Raw genomic sequence first — 14,490 nt, forward strand, 5'->3', positions numbered from 1 at the left:
GCTCCATATATTTATAAGTGAGTTTCTAATTGAACTTCTACTTATTTGTTTTATGCAGAATGACAATGTAGAATGGAGGGCTTCACATTCTCAGGGCATTGGAAGAGGTCACGGATTTCTTTTGAACCAGAGGCATGTCAATGTATTAACAAAAAAAAATTAATGAGGAATCACTAAAGTGGATGATGGCCAAAATAATTAATAAATGAGTGATGGAATGTTATTGGGTAGGTTGGACATCAGTTAAGAAGAATAGTTAAAGGAAAATTATGAAAATTGCAAATGATTCTGAAGGGTATGACTACATTTATATGTGAATACACAAAGCATTGGAAATAATGTCAGATGCATAGAAAAAGATCCAGGCTTGATCAAAATCTGACTTCAATACCACCCTGCACCAACCAATCGAACACCTGCTTGCTTCACTTGCTTGTTTCTGGCAAGAGAGAACTAAATGTAGTTAGTTTTCTTTGAGTAGAGAGCATCAATGATCTCCCTTGTGCAACACCGGGTAGAAAACTGCAAGAAAACACTCATATCTTTAGCTCCAAACTGGAAGGAACCAGAGGCATTAATGTTTATCGTAGTAATTAACACTGCATCTTGTCCTGCTGAGTTTAAAGTTGTGGTTGAAGCAGATGCCAAATTTCAATGACGACCTCCTTATGCAGATGTCTCACAGATTGTTCTTTGCTAGCCCCAGTAGGAGAATTGTTTTCTGAATACACAGGGCAGATATGGTCTCTGACCAATCTTCACCCCTTCCTCCTTCTCCTCCCTCTTTTAGCAGCTTGTGCTACTCTTTTTGGTCTCTGCTCTTTCTCCCAGCCACTGCAGCTATATCAGAGAGCAACTGGTTTGTGAAAAAGCAGGAAGTACTTCAGCATGTGTCACAGCACTCCCTGTATACTTCTGAAATTTGGAACAATAATGCAAAACACCAAAAATATGTAGAATTGTAGCAAAACCCAGATAAAATAAGTCCTTCCTACATTTAACATGTATTCAGTTGGGTGGCCTTAAGAGAGGGGATACTGATTGATGTCATGATCTGCATAATCGACACTACCTAATTTCAACAGACATTCACTGCATGCGCATTAATGCTTGCACCAAGATGGCAATTATTGCAGTTTATCTGTACACCTTGAATGCCATTTTGTTGCCTTTCTATCTACCATCACTGGCCAAAAACAATAATCTTTGCTCTTGTCTCTGACGAAGGGTCATCCAGACTTGAAATGTTGGTTCTATTCTCTCTCCACAGATGCTATCAGACCTGCTGAGATTTTCCAGCATTTTCTGTTTTTGTTGCCTTCTAACCAGGCCATCTTGACATCCGTTCCCTTCTAATGCTACCTCAGGCCTGTCTAGAGATTTTGCCCACCCACTTCTCTAGAAGATGAAAATTTGGTGGTGATGGGGAGAGGTGATGGGTTCAGGTCAACAAAGTTGGGAACTGCCCCAACTTGTGTTTCCCTTATTCAGAGATGAAAATCCAGTCCAAGTAGTTACACTTAAAGTGCAATAAGATTGTCAAAACATTAATCTGCAGCTTCATCACTTGTGCTGCAGGAAAATATTATAAATATGTAAATGCAGATTTAGAACTTTATGAAGGGAACTGCAAATATGGTTTGCCCTGGTATGGTCCCCATCTTCACTTCCATGAACCAAATGGCAGAGATGCAAGTCAATAAATTATTCTTTACATCTGTTTTGAATTTATTATTCATTCATTTTAATTATGTCTTCTGGGGGAATTTTCCTTCTGAATTTTAAAGTAATATTCTGCATCTATGTGCTACTTAATATCTGTGTGCCATGGTTACCCTTAACATCTTTTACAGGCTGCAGGACTTTGAAATGCACTGTTCCTTTCTCATGGCTTATTTCTTTTATAGTTGTGATTGTTTAATTCAAGCAAAAGTCAAGCAACATCTTTACTTAAATTTCTCACTCTTGTTTTCAGATCCCTCCATCGTCTTGCCCCTCCTCATTTCTATAATCCCTCCCACGCCATAAATCTCTGAGATATCTGCACCCCGCTAATTCTGGCCTCAAGTTATAATTTGTTCCACTTTAGGTGGCCTGTGTGCTCAGTTGCCTAGACCCCAAGCTCTGCAATTTCCTCTCTACACCTCTCTGCATCTATACTTCACTTTTCTCCTTTAAAACACTCTTAATATCTATCTCTTTGACTAAGCTTTTGGTCATATATCTGCTTACGTAGTTCAGTGTCATTCTTTGTTTTGTAATGCTCCTGTAAAGCTCTTAGGGCTGTTTAATCACATTAAAAGTGCTATATAAATATAATTTATTGTTGTTATGCCTTCTCCTTGTCCTGTCTCTGACTCTTCTATATGTTTCTTTCTGTGGTATGGTGAACAAACAATCCAAGGATGGTCTAACTAGTCTGTTGTTAAAAACTCAGTTTCATATCTGGAACTTTATTAATTACTGATTCCAGTACCTTACTTGTTTCCAAGGGCTTTGCCATATTTCAAGGTATGTAATGTAATCAATAGATAGGCACTATCAGATACTTGGCTCAGTTGCCATCTAGCAAATCAATTTAAAGACAGAGAATATGTTGCTAGCTCACTTCCATGTGCAGTGAGAGAATAAGACATTAAACCAAAGCCTAGTTGACCATAAAAGATCCTATAGCATTATTCAAAGAAGCACAAGAGAATTCTTCTGGTGCCCAGGCCAACGTACATTCCGCAACTAACATATTAGCTGGTCATTTATCTTTTTTTATTCATTCATGGGATATGGGCATTGCTGGATAGGCCTGGACTTGTTCCCTAACTGACCTTGATGAGGTGATGGTGAGCTGTCTTCTTGAACCACTACAATTTGTGTGATGAAAGTGCACCCACAGGGCTGTTAGGTAGGAAGTTCCAGGATTTTGATCTTGTGATATCATTGCTATTTTTAGAACATTGCTGCACAAAATTGGCTGCCAAGTTTGCTTGCATTCCAACATTGATTAGACCTCAAAAGTAGTTATTTGGCTGTGAAAGACTGTGTGAGGTTAAAGTTGCTATATCAGTGCAGATTTTTCCTTTGTTATTATTCAGCTAGTTTAGGAGGCAAGTCCTTTTCCAAAAGAATCTGAATTTGCATTTCTCGAATACAAATAAAAATCTCCCAAACTTGGGGAGAGATTTTCTGGCCCTTCCTGTTGGCAGGATCCCTTGGTATTGTAGAAGGAGACCCCCGCAGTGGGTTCCCTGATGGCGTGATTGGTGAGCCACACATGATCCCATAGGCATCGGCAGGACTGGAAGATCACACTGAAAGCCAATGATAACCTGCCTCCATGGCTGTAAAACATAAGGGGGTGGGGGAGGGGGTGGAATTTTGCTCTTGCACTTACATTTATAGCCTCAACATACAATAAAAGCTTTGTTTTCTGTTTTTATTTTATGTATAGTTCATAGATTGGAAAATACACGAAGAAGTACACACTTTTTATACAATCACTTTGTTCAAGGCCCAAACATCTGAAGTTAACCGCAAATGCAAAAATACAGACACTATGTTATTAGCACCATAATTTCTTATCTATTTCAACATTTAGTTAACAGTATTATTTATAGGTATTGTGCAAAATCTATGAGCAAACAAGTAGTACGCTCTATTGCAAAATATTTTGCCTTGCCCCTTAAGTATATTTTTGATTATCAAAGAATTTTTAGCAATAAAAACTTTCAATCAAATAAGATGAAAAACAGAAGCTGGCAGCAGCTGAAAACAATAGTACAGAAATGACTTGAACTGCACAACAGGTCCATCACTATATGAGACATAATGTTTCAGGTGAAATCCCGCATTACAAATCTGACAAAAGATCTTACACAAAGTATTAATCTATCATGTTTTAAATCAAAACCGATATGTTTATGCTTTTAGAGTGGATGGTCCTTTTTGTGCACATTAATATAAATATACACAACTTCATCCAAATATGCATTGTCCATTGCTATGAGTAAAGTCCACCAAAAGGATGTTAAAGTGAAATATAAATGGTTCCAGCAATAAAGAGCTTGTTCCCTGTTAAAGTGCCAAAGAGAACTGAAAATGACAACTATATTATACATTTTGAAAATACAAATATTGATACTCTGAAGTATTTTAGTGTCATACTCGAGAGCATATTGACACATATTGGGATGACTATGACTGCCAACAACAAAGATCATAAAAGATGATTTGATACAAATCAATAAAATACACTGCCAATCAAACTTATATACAGTGATTGGTATTATAATGCAGATTCCTTTACAGTTCCATTGCCATCCAAAAAGTACTCGTCATCAGTAGTGGTGTCTGAGTTTGTATCTGAGTAACAAGGGAAATTCTGTTTGTCAATCACAGCTGGTGTATGGTGTTGCTGTGGCGAAAGACTGTCCTCTGATATTTTGCTCCCCGTGGATGAAGAACTTAGGAGTCTCATTATATCAGAGGGATTTTCCTTGGGCCAGAATATTTTAATGTCTACAGGAAAATATTCATCATTCTGTCCCGCATCATCATTTACCCCTGGATCCTGATTTACTTTAGTGATGTGTGGATTAAAAACATCTTCACTTCTTGGAGATGAGACTTTGTTGCGCAGATATCCAGGTTTCCACAACTTGTCCTCTACCAATACTCTTTTCAGGTTCTTAAGGTGTGTTTCTTTCTTTTTCTCTTCTTTGGAAACATTTCCAATCAAAATCTCACTAAATTTACTGCTGTCGTATGAAGTCCAATTGTTATAGTCAGGCTCATTCTCATTAGAGAAAGGGAAATCAAAATATGATTGAGAAAGTCTACGAGATTTTATACAATTTGAAACCTGGAGACTGGGGCGAGATTGCCTGTTGCGAACAGTTCGTTTAGGATTATGCAAACTGCTGGTGGAAAATACATTTTCATGATCTTGGAAGGGAGATTGGTTATAATCTGAATTAATGTCTTTCAAACTTTTTGCCTTATACATACCATCACACATACGTGAAATATTCTGTGGACTGGACCTCGGAGAACGTGTAAACCTGCAGTGTTTTTTCGAAAATCTGGATGTCCCTGTCTGTAAGTTATTGTTGACTGTATCATCTTCATCAATACTAGAGGAACTTGTTCTGAGTTGATAAAAATCATTGTAGGCGTTCAATCTATTGCGAAAATTATTAAGCTCTGTGATATCGGAATCAATTTGATCCTCATTTGAAGAGCTTTGCTGTGGCGAGGTAGAAATATTTGCATTTTTCATTCCCTTTGTCTGGTTCTGAAATGTTTCTCCACAGAACACTTTCCTTCTGCGTCTGAATATTTTGCCATCTCTTTTTGAATTGCCAAAGTCTTGTGCAGGGAAGTCAACACGATTTGGTGAATGATCACATGTTACATTCCTGTTGTTATGTATAATATCAATGGGAGACAGAAGAGTGGGTGACAAATCATGTGGCGAAGAAATATCATTGATTAAATCCTTATTAAGTTGTTCACAACTGCCATAGTATCTTCTGGCCAAAGTGATACCACCACTTTTTGTCGTCTCTCTCAAATACTTACTTTTCTTGCTGCATGTGACACTTAAAAAAGAGTCTTGATCAATCAACAGATCCTGTGATGAAACAGTATTGTCAGTTTCTGATTTATAGCGCTTCATATTAACATCACATTGTTTATTCAAAGACTGATCACTGGTTGGAAACCAATTCTGAAACTTTGTATTTTTGTCCCATGCAATGCCTGTATCAGGCAATAAGAAAGTTCCTCTATTGTTTTTAGATTTACAGTTTTCTAGATTCTTGATAGTTGCTGTGTCCATTACAAAGTCACTTCTATTTGGAGACTGAACAGGTGATTTGCCTGGTTTGCTTTTTCTGATACTTAAAGGGGATTGTTGTTCAACCAAAGAAAATTCATTGCCGGTTTCAAGTTTGTACTTCTGTAAACAGCTATTATTTTTTCTGTTCATTATAAATTCCCCACTCAATGTGCAATGAGTTGATGATTTGTCTTGGGTGTTGTGAATGGTATCAGTGGTGAGCCAATGTCCGGTCATCTTAGATGGTGATGAGGGCGCACTATTAGTTTTATGTAAATCTTTAAAGTTTAACTTTTTGTAAGGTATTTTATCGTGATAGGTTTCAGTAAAGTGTGATGAATAACTCAGCCTGAGATTTTTTGCGATATCTGTGATAGTGGTTGTGGACTGTGCGTCATTTAGTGAACCTAATGCTGGAATTGTGTTAGTTTCTAATGAGTTCACTTTTAAATGTTCATTGACACCAATATCTGCACTGACAGTAGCACAGTTCAGTGAACAATTCACTGTCTCACATTTGTTGCTGTGTGTCTGAGGAGAACAGTGGCTGGACACTGAATAGAGTGATGGAATGATATGGCTTGTCTTAAATTTGTCCTGATCATAATCCTGATTAATCACATCAGCATCAGTCCTAGCTGGCAAATAATTCAGTGGCATATCCTTATAACCGTGTGTTGTCCTGGTAGGAGATTTTTGTTGAGTAACTTTATCTCCTGACAGCAGTGCACTTTTAGTTTCATGTTTGCAATTTTCCAAATAATCAGGTCTTTCTTGGTGTACATTGATGGCCACACTGTTTACCAAATGACGTGGTGACTTGTCTTCTTTGCTATGCACAATGTCTGTAGGAGACAACTGGCTGGATACCTGGTTCAGTGTTGAAGGCATAGACTTGGTCTCAAATGTACTCACTGCATCACAAGTATTATTAGCTTCTCCGTCCACATAGATACCATCAATACTTAGGGAACGATCCTGCAATATATTTCTCCTGCCTTGTGTGATATTTTTACGGGTCCATTGTCTATTCAGTTTATCAGATGAAAGTGCACTGTTTTTGTCGGACTGGCATGTCTCTGTAGTTTCGTTACCTACTATCAAACTGATGTCATCTCTGACCAGGGAAAGTGTCTTTGATTTGTCTTCATTGCTGCTTTGAAGAGTATTTTCAGGGAGCCACTGGCTGGTCACTGCAGTTGATGGTGAGGACACACTCTTTGTTTTATGCAAAACATTTAATTTGAATTTGCCAGTTGGTCTCTTACGATGATAAATGTCGGTTACCTTTGTTACAGAATGCTGCAGTGTATTTTTCTTCACATTGGTAGCACCCACAGCAAAATGAGGAGGAGTAAAGGAATATACTGGTGAAATGACAGGGCTGATTATAGATCTGTGCTGTTGTAAATTCTCATCTGTTTCTATGTCACCGCTCTCCAAGGAACGAGTCAGCGGTTTGTCGAAGTTACTTTGTGAATTAGGAGGAGGAGACTTTTGATCACTTAGTGCACCTGGTGATGGAATCGAACTGCTTTCCCCAGGCTGAGCATTTCCAGCATTCTTGGTAACTTCTGCACCCAGACTGTTGTCATCACTGAGTGGGAAATGGGTCAATGGTTTGTATGAATTTATAGGAGATGGTTGGTCAAACACTGAATCAGACAGTGCAGGTCCAGTATTGTCCTTTCGTAATTGTTTATTACTTCCTCTGTCCACGGTGACAGTTGGGCTGTTTGATGAATAATTCAGTGACTGATATTTATTCCTGTTTGGAATAGTTGATGACAACTGTTGGCCAATCACTGAATCCATTGCTGATGAAATGTGGGCAATCTCTGATTTGTTTTGCTGTATATTATCTTTATTCAATCTTCTTTTCAATGTGATGTTACCAATAGTCGGGGTCAAATTCTGTTGCATTTCTTTCCCTGTTGATGTGACATTTGTTGGAGTTCGCTGGTCAGTCCCTCTATCCTGTGAAATTGTACCACGGTTTCCCGATTGGTAATTTTCTAAATTAGTGACACCTCCTGGACTCCTGAATGGAGAATGAGTGGCTGACTCGTTCACGCTGTTAGTTGTGCTAATTGTAGGAAACTGTTGGTCGATCAATGAACCTGGTGTTGTTGAAAGATCATGGATATCCTTTTGCAAATATTCATCACGTCCCCTGTCCATTGTGGCATTTCCACTAAGTGGGGAATGAGGCTGTGAATGGCTTTTGTTGTTATGAGAGAGAATTGAAGGAAACCACTCACTGGTGACTGGAGTTAGTGATAAGGATGTACTGTTTGCTTCGTCTGATATTTTAAACAGATCCAAAGACTCCTTACCAGGAACAATTTCAGTTACCTCAGGTTCATTGCAGAATTGTTTATCATTCTTGATATCTGTGATAGTCAGAGTGGACTTTATATCATATAATGAATCTATTGCTGGAATTGTGTTAGTTTCTTGTGAGTCCTTTTGTAAATGCTCATTGACTCCAATATCTGCAGTTACCGTAGCACAGTTTAGTGAACAATTCAATGTTTTACATTTACTGCTTTCTGTGACATTCTTAGAAGAATGGTAGCTGGACATTGGATCAAGTGTTGGAAGTATGTGACGTGAGTAAAATTCATCCTGATTAATCAAACTGACACCAGTCCTGGCTGATGAATAACTCAGTAGCTTGTCCTTACAGTTATGTATTGTACTTGTAAGAGATTTTTGATGAGTAACTTTAGCTCCTGACAACAGTGCACTTTTAGTTTGATGTTTGCGTTTTTCCAAATAATCAGGACATTCTCGGTGTGCATCGACAGCAACAGTGTTTACCAAATGACTTAGTGACTTGTCTTCATTGCTATGCACAATGTTTGTAGGAGGCAACTGGCTGGATACCTGGTTCAGTGTTGAGAGCGTAGACTTGGTCTCAAATGTGTCCACTGCATCACAAGTACCATTAGCTTCTCTGTCCACACTGATGCCATCAATATGTAGGGAACAATTCTGTAATACATTTCTCCTGTTTGGTGACATATTTTTATGCCCATTCAGTTTATCTGTTGATGAAAGTGCACTGCTTTTGTCAGATTGGCATGTCTCTATAGTTTCATTACTTACTATCAAACTGATGTCATCTCTGACCAGGGAAAGTGTCTTTGATTTGTCTTCATTGCTGCTTTGAAGAGTATTTTCAGGGAGCCACTGGCTGGTCACTGCTGTTGATGGTGAGGGCGCACTCTTTGTTTTATGCAAAACATTTAATTTGAATTTGCCAGTTGGTCTCTTACGATGATAAATGTCGGTTACCTTTGTTACAGAATGCTGCAGTGTATTTTTCTTCACATTGGTAGCACCCACAGCAAAATGAGGAGGAGTAAAGGAATATACTGGTGAAATGACAGGGCTGATTATAGATCTGTGCTGTTGTAAATTCTCATTTGTTTCTATGTCACCGCTCTCCAAGGAACGAGTCAGTGGTTTGTCGAAGTTACTTTGTGAATTAGGAGGAGGAGACTTTTGATCACTTAGTGCACCTGGTGATGGAATCGAACTGCTTTCCCCAGGCTGAGCATTTCCAGCATTCTTGGTAACTTCTGCACCCAGACTGTTGTCATCACTGAGTGGGAAATGGGTCAATAGTTTGTGTGGATTTGTAGGACTTGGTTGGTCAGACAGCGAATCAGACAGTGTAGGTCCAGTATTGTCCTTCTGGAAATGTTCATTGTTTCCTCTGTCCACGGTGACAGTTGGGCTGTTTGGTGAATAATTCAGTGACTGATATTTATTTCTGTGTGGAATAGTTGTTGAAAGCTGTTGGCCAATCACTGAATCTGCCACTGACGATAAGTGGGCAATCTCCGATTTGTTTTGCTGTATATTACCTTTATTCAATCTTCTTTCCAATGTAATGTCACCATTATTTGGGGTCAAATGCTGTTGAGATTCTTCCACTCCTGTTCTCTGGCCAGTCACTCTGCCAAGTGAAACTGCACCATGATTTTCTGATTGGTAAGTTTCCACATTTTTGTCGGAAGATTTCTCATCATGAGCAATTTCAGTTACCTTTGATGGATCAATGTGCATAGCACCTTTCTTGATATCAGTGACAGTGGGCTGTAAAGCTGTTAATATTTCTGGTGATGGGTCTGTACCATGGTTTTCAGATTTGTTCTTTTGTAAAAAATGATTGCTTTCTCTCTCTGCATAGATATCATTGCTGTGTAAAGGATGAATCAATGATTTGTTCTGGTTGTTAGGTATGATATTTGAAGTCAGCCACAGTGCGGTCATCCTAGGTGGTGATGAAAGTGCTTGATCTGTTTTACCCAAATGCTTGGATTTGTATTGATCACAGGGCCCTTCATCACAACAGGTATCAGTTACATTTCTTGAATAACGCCCAAGTCCATTTTTCCTTATATTGGTGATTGCTGTAGGAGATTCTGGCAGATATTCCATAGCAGTACTTTGCAGTGGATCTGCTGAAAGATCCACACCACTGATTTCTGAGTTATCCTTCTGCAAATGCTTATTAAATTCAGTATCCACAGTGAAAGTAGAATTGTTAAATGAACAATTCAGTGGCTTGTCTCCATATTTGGGTGTGATAATTGTAGATGGATTGCTGATCGCTGGACCCAGGCATGAAGATGGATAAGTAGCTTTTGCTTTGTCCTGCTCTGTTTCTCTTGATATTTCAGCACTGTTTGGCAAATAATTCAGTTGATCTCTGTTGGATGTGGTATTTTTAGGAGAAAATTGATGAGCCCCTTTATTTGACACAACTGCAGTGTTGCTTTCAGATTTGCTATTTTTCAAACAATCACGACTATTCCTGTTCCTTGTGACATCAACACTGCTGAGAGAAGGACAGAGTGGTTTGTGTTCGTTGCAATGTTTGTTATCCATGAGAGACAACTGGTTAAAAACTGCATCCAGTGTAGAAAGAGCATTGTCCATCTTAAATTTATCCATTTTTTTGCCATCTTTAATAATTCCTCTCAGCATAATGATGTCAGCACTGTTCCGTTCCCAATTTTGAAGTGTACTTTTTGTACCATGTACAATACCTGAAGGTGTTTTCAAGTCAGTTGCTGTGTCTGATAACAAAATGACTTTGTAGTTTTCAGATTGGCCATTTTCTAAATTCTTCGTAACATCTGATCTCACTGGGGAATTAATCAGTAATTTGTCTGTATTACCACGAGTATTTGTTGGGGACTGCTGGTCACTCATTATGTCTTCTGGTGAAATTGGAATACTTTTTTCAGATTGGTAATTTACTGCATTCTTAATGGTTCCTGGGCTCACGTTGGTATTATCACTGAGTGGGAAATTGGTCAATGATTTACCTTGGCTGTCTATGAAATTTGTACGAGGCTCTTGGCCACTCAGTGAATCTTGTACTGACAGTTTATTGCTGTTGTTAGATTTATCCTTTGGTAAGTATTCGTTGCTTCCATTAAGGGAGGAATATGTCAATGAAGTATTTTGCTTCAAATGGGATGTGACAGGTGCAGATGACAGTTCCTTATTTACTGTTTCAGATATGTTTTTCTGTGCAGCGTTGCTGTTTTCGCTGTTTGGGTAATACTTCAATGAGTTACCTTTGTTGGTGATTATAAATGAACATTGCACTACAACTGATGGTAATGTGGCCTTTTCAAATTTATAATTTTGGACATCACGAACACTACGTATTTCAGGCAAATTGCTATTGACAGTGTGAGATGGCCAATGCTGTGAAGTATTTTTCGTACTGATATCTGAAGGCAATGTTTCATTTGTGTCTGATAATGATAGGACACAGTTTGAATCAGATTTATGCTCATTAACTGTTGCATCTGCAGTTATGTCAGTACTCTTGACTGAATCATCCAGTAAAAGGTACTCGTAGGTAGAACGTACAGGAAACGTATAGCTGAGCACTTGATCTGTTGATAGTGTTATGCCAGCTGTTGGTCTGTAGTTTTGTTTAGAATTTATATTCAAAAGGGTATTGTTGGTTGATGACAGACTTTGGGAACTAAATGCTTTGTGGTTTGGAGATTGTGTTATAGCCAGTTCTGTTGCATTACTCATTTCTGATTCATCATTTTGTGAAGCAGTACCTATACTGTCTAAGACGACATCATCAGTTTTTGATTGATTGCTCAGTAATGCACTATGATGAAGAATTATATTCGTTACACATTTTGGATCTGCTGTAAGTTCATGACTGGTTTCATGTTTAATTTTTTGTGAGCAATCATTACTAATTAGCTCAGTTGGTAATAAGGATGTGCTTCTTCCCTCATTTTCACAACTGTATTTCCAACTGTTATTTTTGCTTTCTGGCATAGGGCCAGCTGCATCTCTGGTCTCACTTGATATGAGATTATCTACTGAAGATTTTTCTTTCTCTGTGGATGTAAACAAAGGGATTCTTTCTCTTCTGTCCGTATTGCTTTGTAAATGATTATATGTACTTTGTACAGTAATAATAGCGTTATCTGACCCAGAATATTGATGCTTAGTTTTGCTGCTGATCATGATAAATGAAGTAGCCCTTGATTGGCACACTGGTTCTGATAGGGAAGGGGGACTAAGGGGTCTATCATTACTGGTTTGCAAAGAATCATTGTTACTGTCTCTTTGGAAAGTGGCATCACCACAATTTTGCAAATCAATATTCCACCTACTATGAGTATATATGGAAAACAGAGGGGTGTGTGGAATATGTACTGAAACATGTGATGATTCTGATTTGTTATCATTTAAATAATCAGCCCCATCCTTTTTTTGTGAAGTACTGTGTGAACTATTTGACAAATTCTGTTGTTGCACTTCTCTGTTGCCAAGGCTAAGACTACTTGGGCCTGTAATTGAGTTTAACGATGAAGATTCACTGTCTCTTTGTGAATGGACATAAATATTGTTTGATGACTGGCTTTGCTGACTATTTCTGTTGCTATCAGCAACAACTGGAAGAGATTGCGATTTGGTTAGTAAGTCCAGTAATGACGTTCTGATGATTTCATGCTTGCTGATTGACAAACAACTTCCAGTATCTATTTTCAGAATGTCATTAGTATGGTTTATTGGCTGATTTTGAAACATATTTTGAGGCTCAGTAATAGAAGTCTGTGAGCCAGATGCTGAATTTGGTAACATTGCATTGTCAGTTTTGTATTGACCTATTTCAACAGAAGCACAATCATTTTCTCGAAAAGCATGAATGTTTCTTGACAGATGACAATGCTTCACATTTGCAATGTTGCATTGAACTGGCACTGACTGTAGTTCAGCATTTTCGCTTAATTCTGAAGAATTCAGCAAAATGTTGGTTTGATTGTCATTTCCATATTGTTTTGTGAGGTGGTCATAATTTTGAACACCTTCTTCTGTGGCAGTGTTTTGCAACTTGGAATTGCTTGAATCTTCAGTTCCCAAGATCTTTTCATATTCATGCACTGCAAACACATAAATGATCAAGAAAATTAACAAATAATAACTTTCCCTCTGGACTTCCTGCACTACATTCTCTCGGGTCAAATCCTACAGTGATATTGTTGTTATCTGGCATACTGAACTCTGCCTCGCAATGGATGAGTGACATCTCTCAGATACTTCCTTCTACCTCACCCCGGACCATGACCACACCACCAAACATCAAGCCATTGTTTCCAAGCTAGTTACTGACCTCACTGCTTCTGAAGACTTTCCCTCCACAGCCTCTGACCCTGCATAGCCCACTTCTACCTCCTTCCCAAAATCCACAAACAGGACTGCCCTGGTAGACCCATTGTATTGCCTGTCTCTGCCCCACAGAACTCAATTCTTCCTATCTTGATTCCATCCTCTTTTTCCCTTGTCCAGTCTCTTCCCACCTACACATGATTCCTCTGATGCCCTACATCATATCAACAATTTCCATTTCTCTATTCCTAACTACCACCTCTTCACAATGGATGTCAGATCCTTCTACACCTCTGTAATGCTGCACTTTGAGACTCCATTGTTAAATCTTTTGTGTTTACTAAGAATTGTGCAGCAGCTGCACGGCTGCAGCTAGCTCAAAGTATCTCTGTGCCTAAGAGGGCTTCAATCACTGGGGTAATTCCCCCTATGAGTCCCAGGAGATCCTCCATGTCAGGTGACCATTAATCTGCTGTCTTGCTCTTAAATGGACAAATCAGCACAACTACCATCCCCAGTGAAGGGTCTAAGGGTTCTCGGTTTCTTCCTTAAGCAGAGGCCTGAACAATCCCAGTCCACCACCACTCTCTAGCACCTTGCTGAACTTTGTGTGTCACTAAATAATTTCTCCTTTAACGTATCTTACTTCCTGCAAAGAAAAGGGTGGGGCTATGGGTACCTGCGTGGCCCCAGTTGTATGGAACACTCCTTTTCTCAGTCCTTCTCAGTACCAACCACAATTCTTTCTCTGTTACAGCGATAATTCTATCAGTGCCACGTCATGCTCTTGTCTGGATTTGGAAAAGTTTAATTGATTTTGCTCCCAATTTCCACCCCTCTCACCTCCACATTGTTTGTCTCCAACACTGTCCATCTCCCTTGACCTGTGTGTTTTTGGTGATATACTGGCCACCAAAGTTCATTGCAAACCCACCAACTCTCCAGCTTCTTCGACGGTAGCTCCTCACAACCTGCTTCCTGCAAGG

The 14,490-nt window shown here is 38.9% G+C and overlaps 1 protein-coding gene across 4 annotated transcripts in view; it reads right to left on the minus strand.

Annotated features, from left to right (window-relative positions):
- Window positions 1–3,434: 3,434 nt before the first annotated feature.
- LOC145349031 (uncharacterized) overlaps window positions 3,435–14,490 on the minus strand; it is a 63,105-nt gene continuing 52,049 nt past the window's right edge. For all 4 annotated transcript variants that reach the window (XM_080197272.1, XM_080197271.1, XM_080197270.1 and 1 more), the window contains one exon: window positions 3,435–13,278. In XM_080197272.1, the coding sequence (XP_080053398.1) occupies window positions 4,280–13,278 (8,999 nt within the window). In that variant the 3' untranslated portion in view covers window positions 3,435–4,279. The remainder of the gene's footprint in view (window positions 13,279–14,490) is intronic.

The sequence above is a fragment of the Carcharhinus amblyrhynchos genome, chromosome 10 (assembly GCF_965287045.1).
Source record: "Carcharhinus amblyrhynchos chromosome 10, sCarAmb.v2.hapA, whole genome shotgun sequence".
Lineage (NCBI taxonomy): Eukaryota > Metazoa > Chordata > Chondrichthyes > Carcharhiniformes > Carcharhinidae > Carcharhinus > Carcharhinus amblyrhynchos.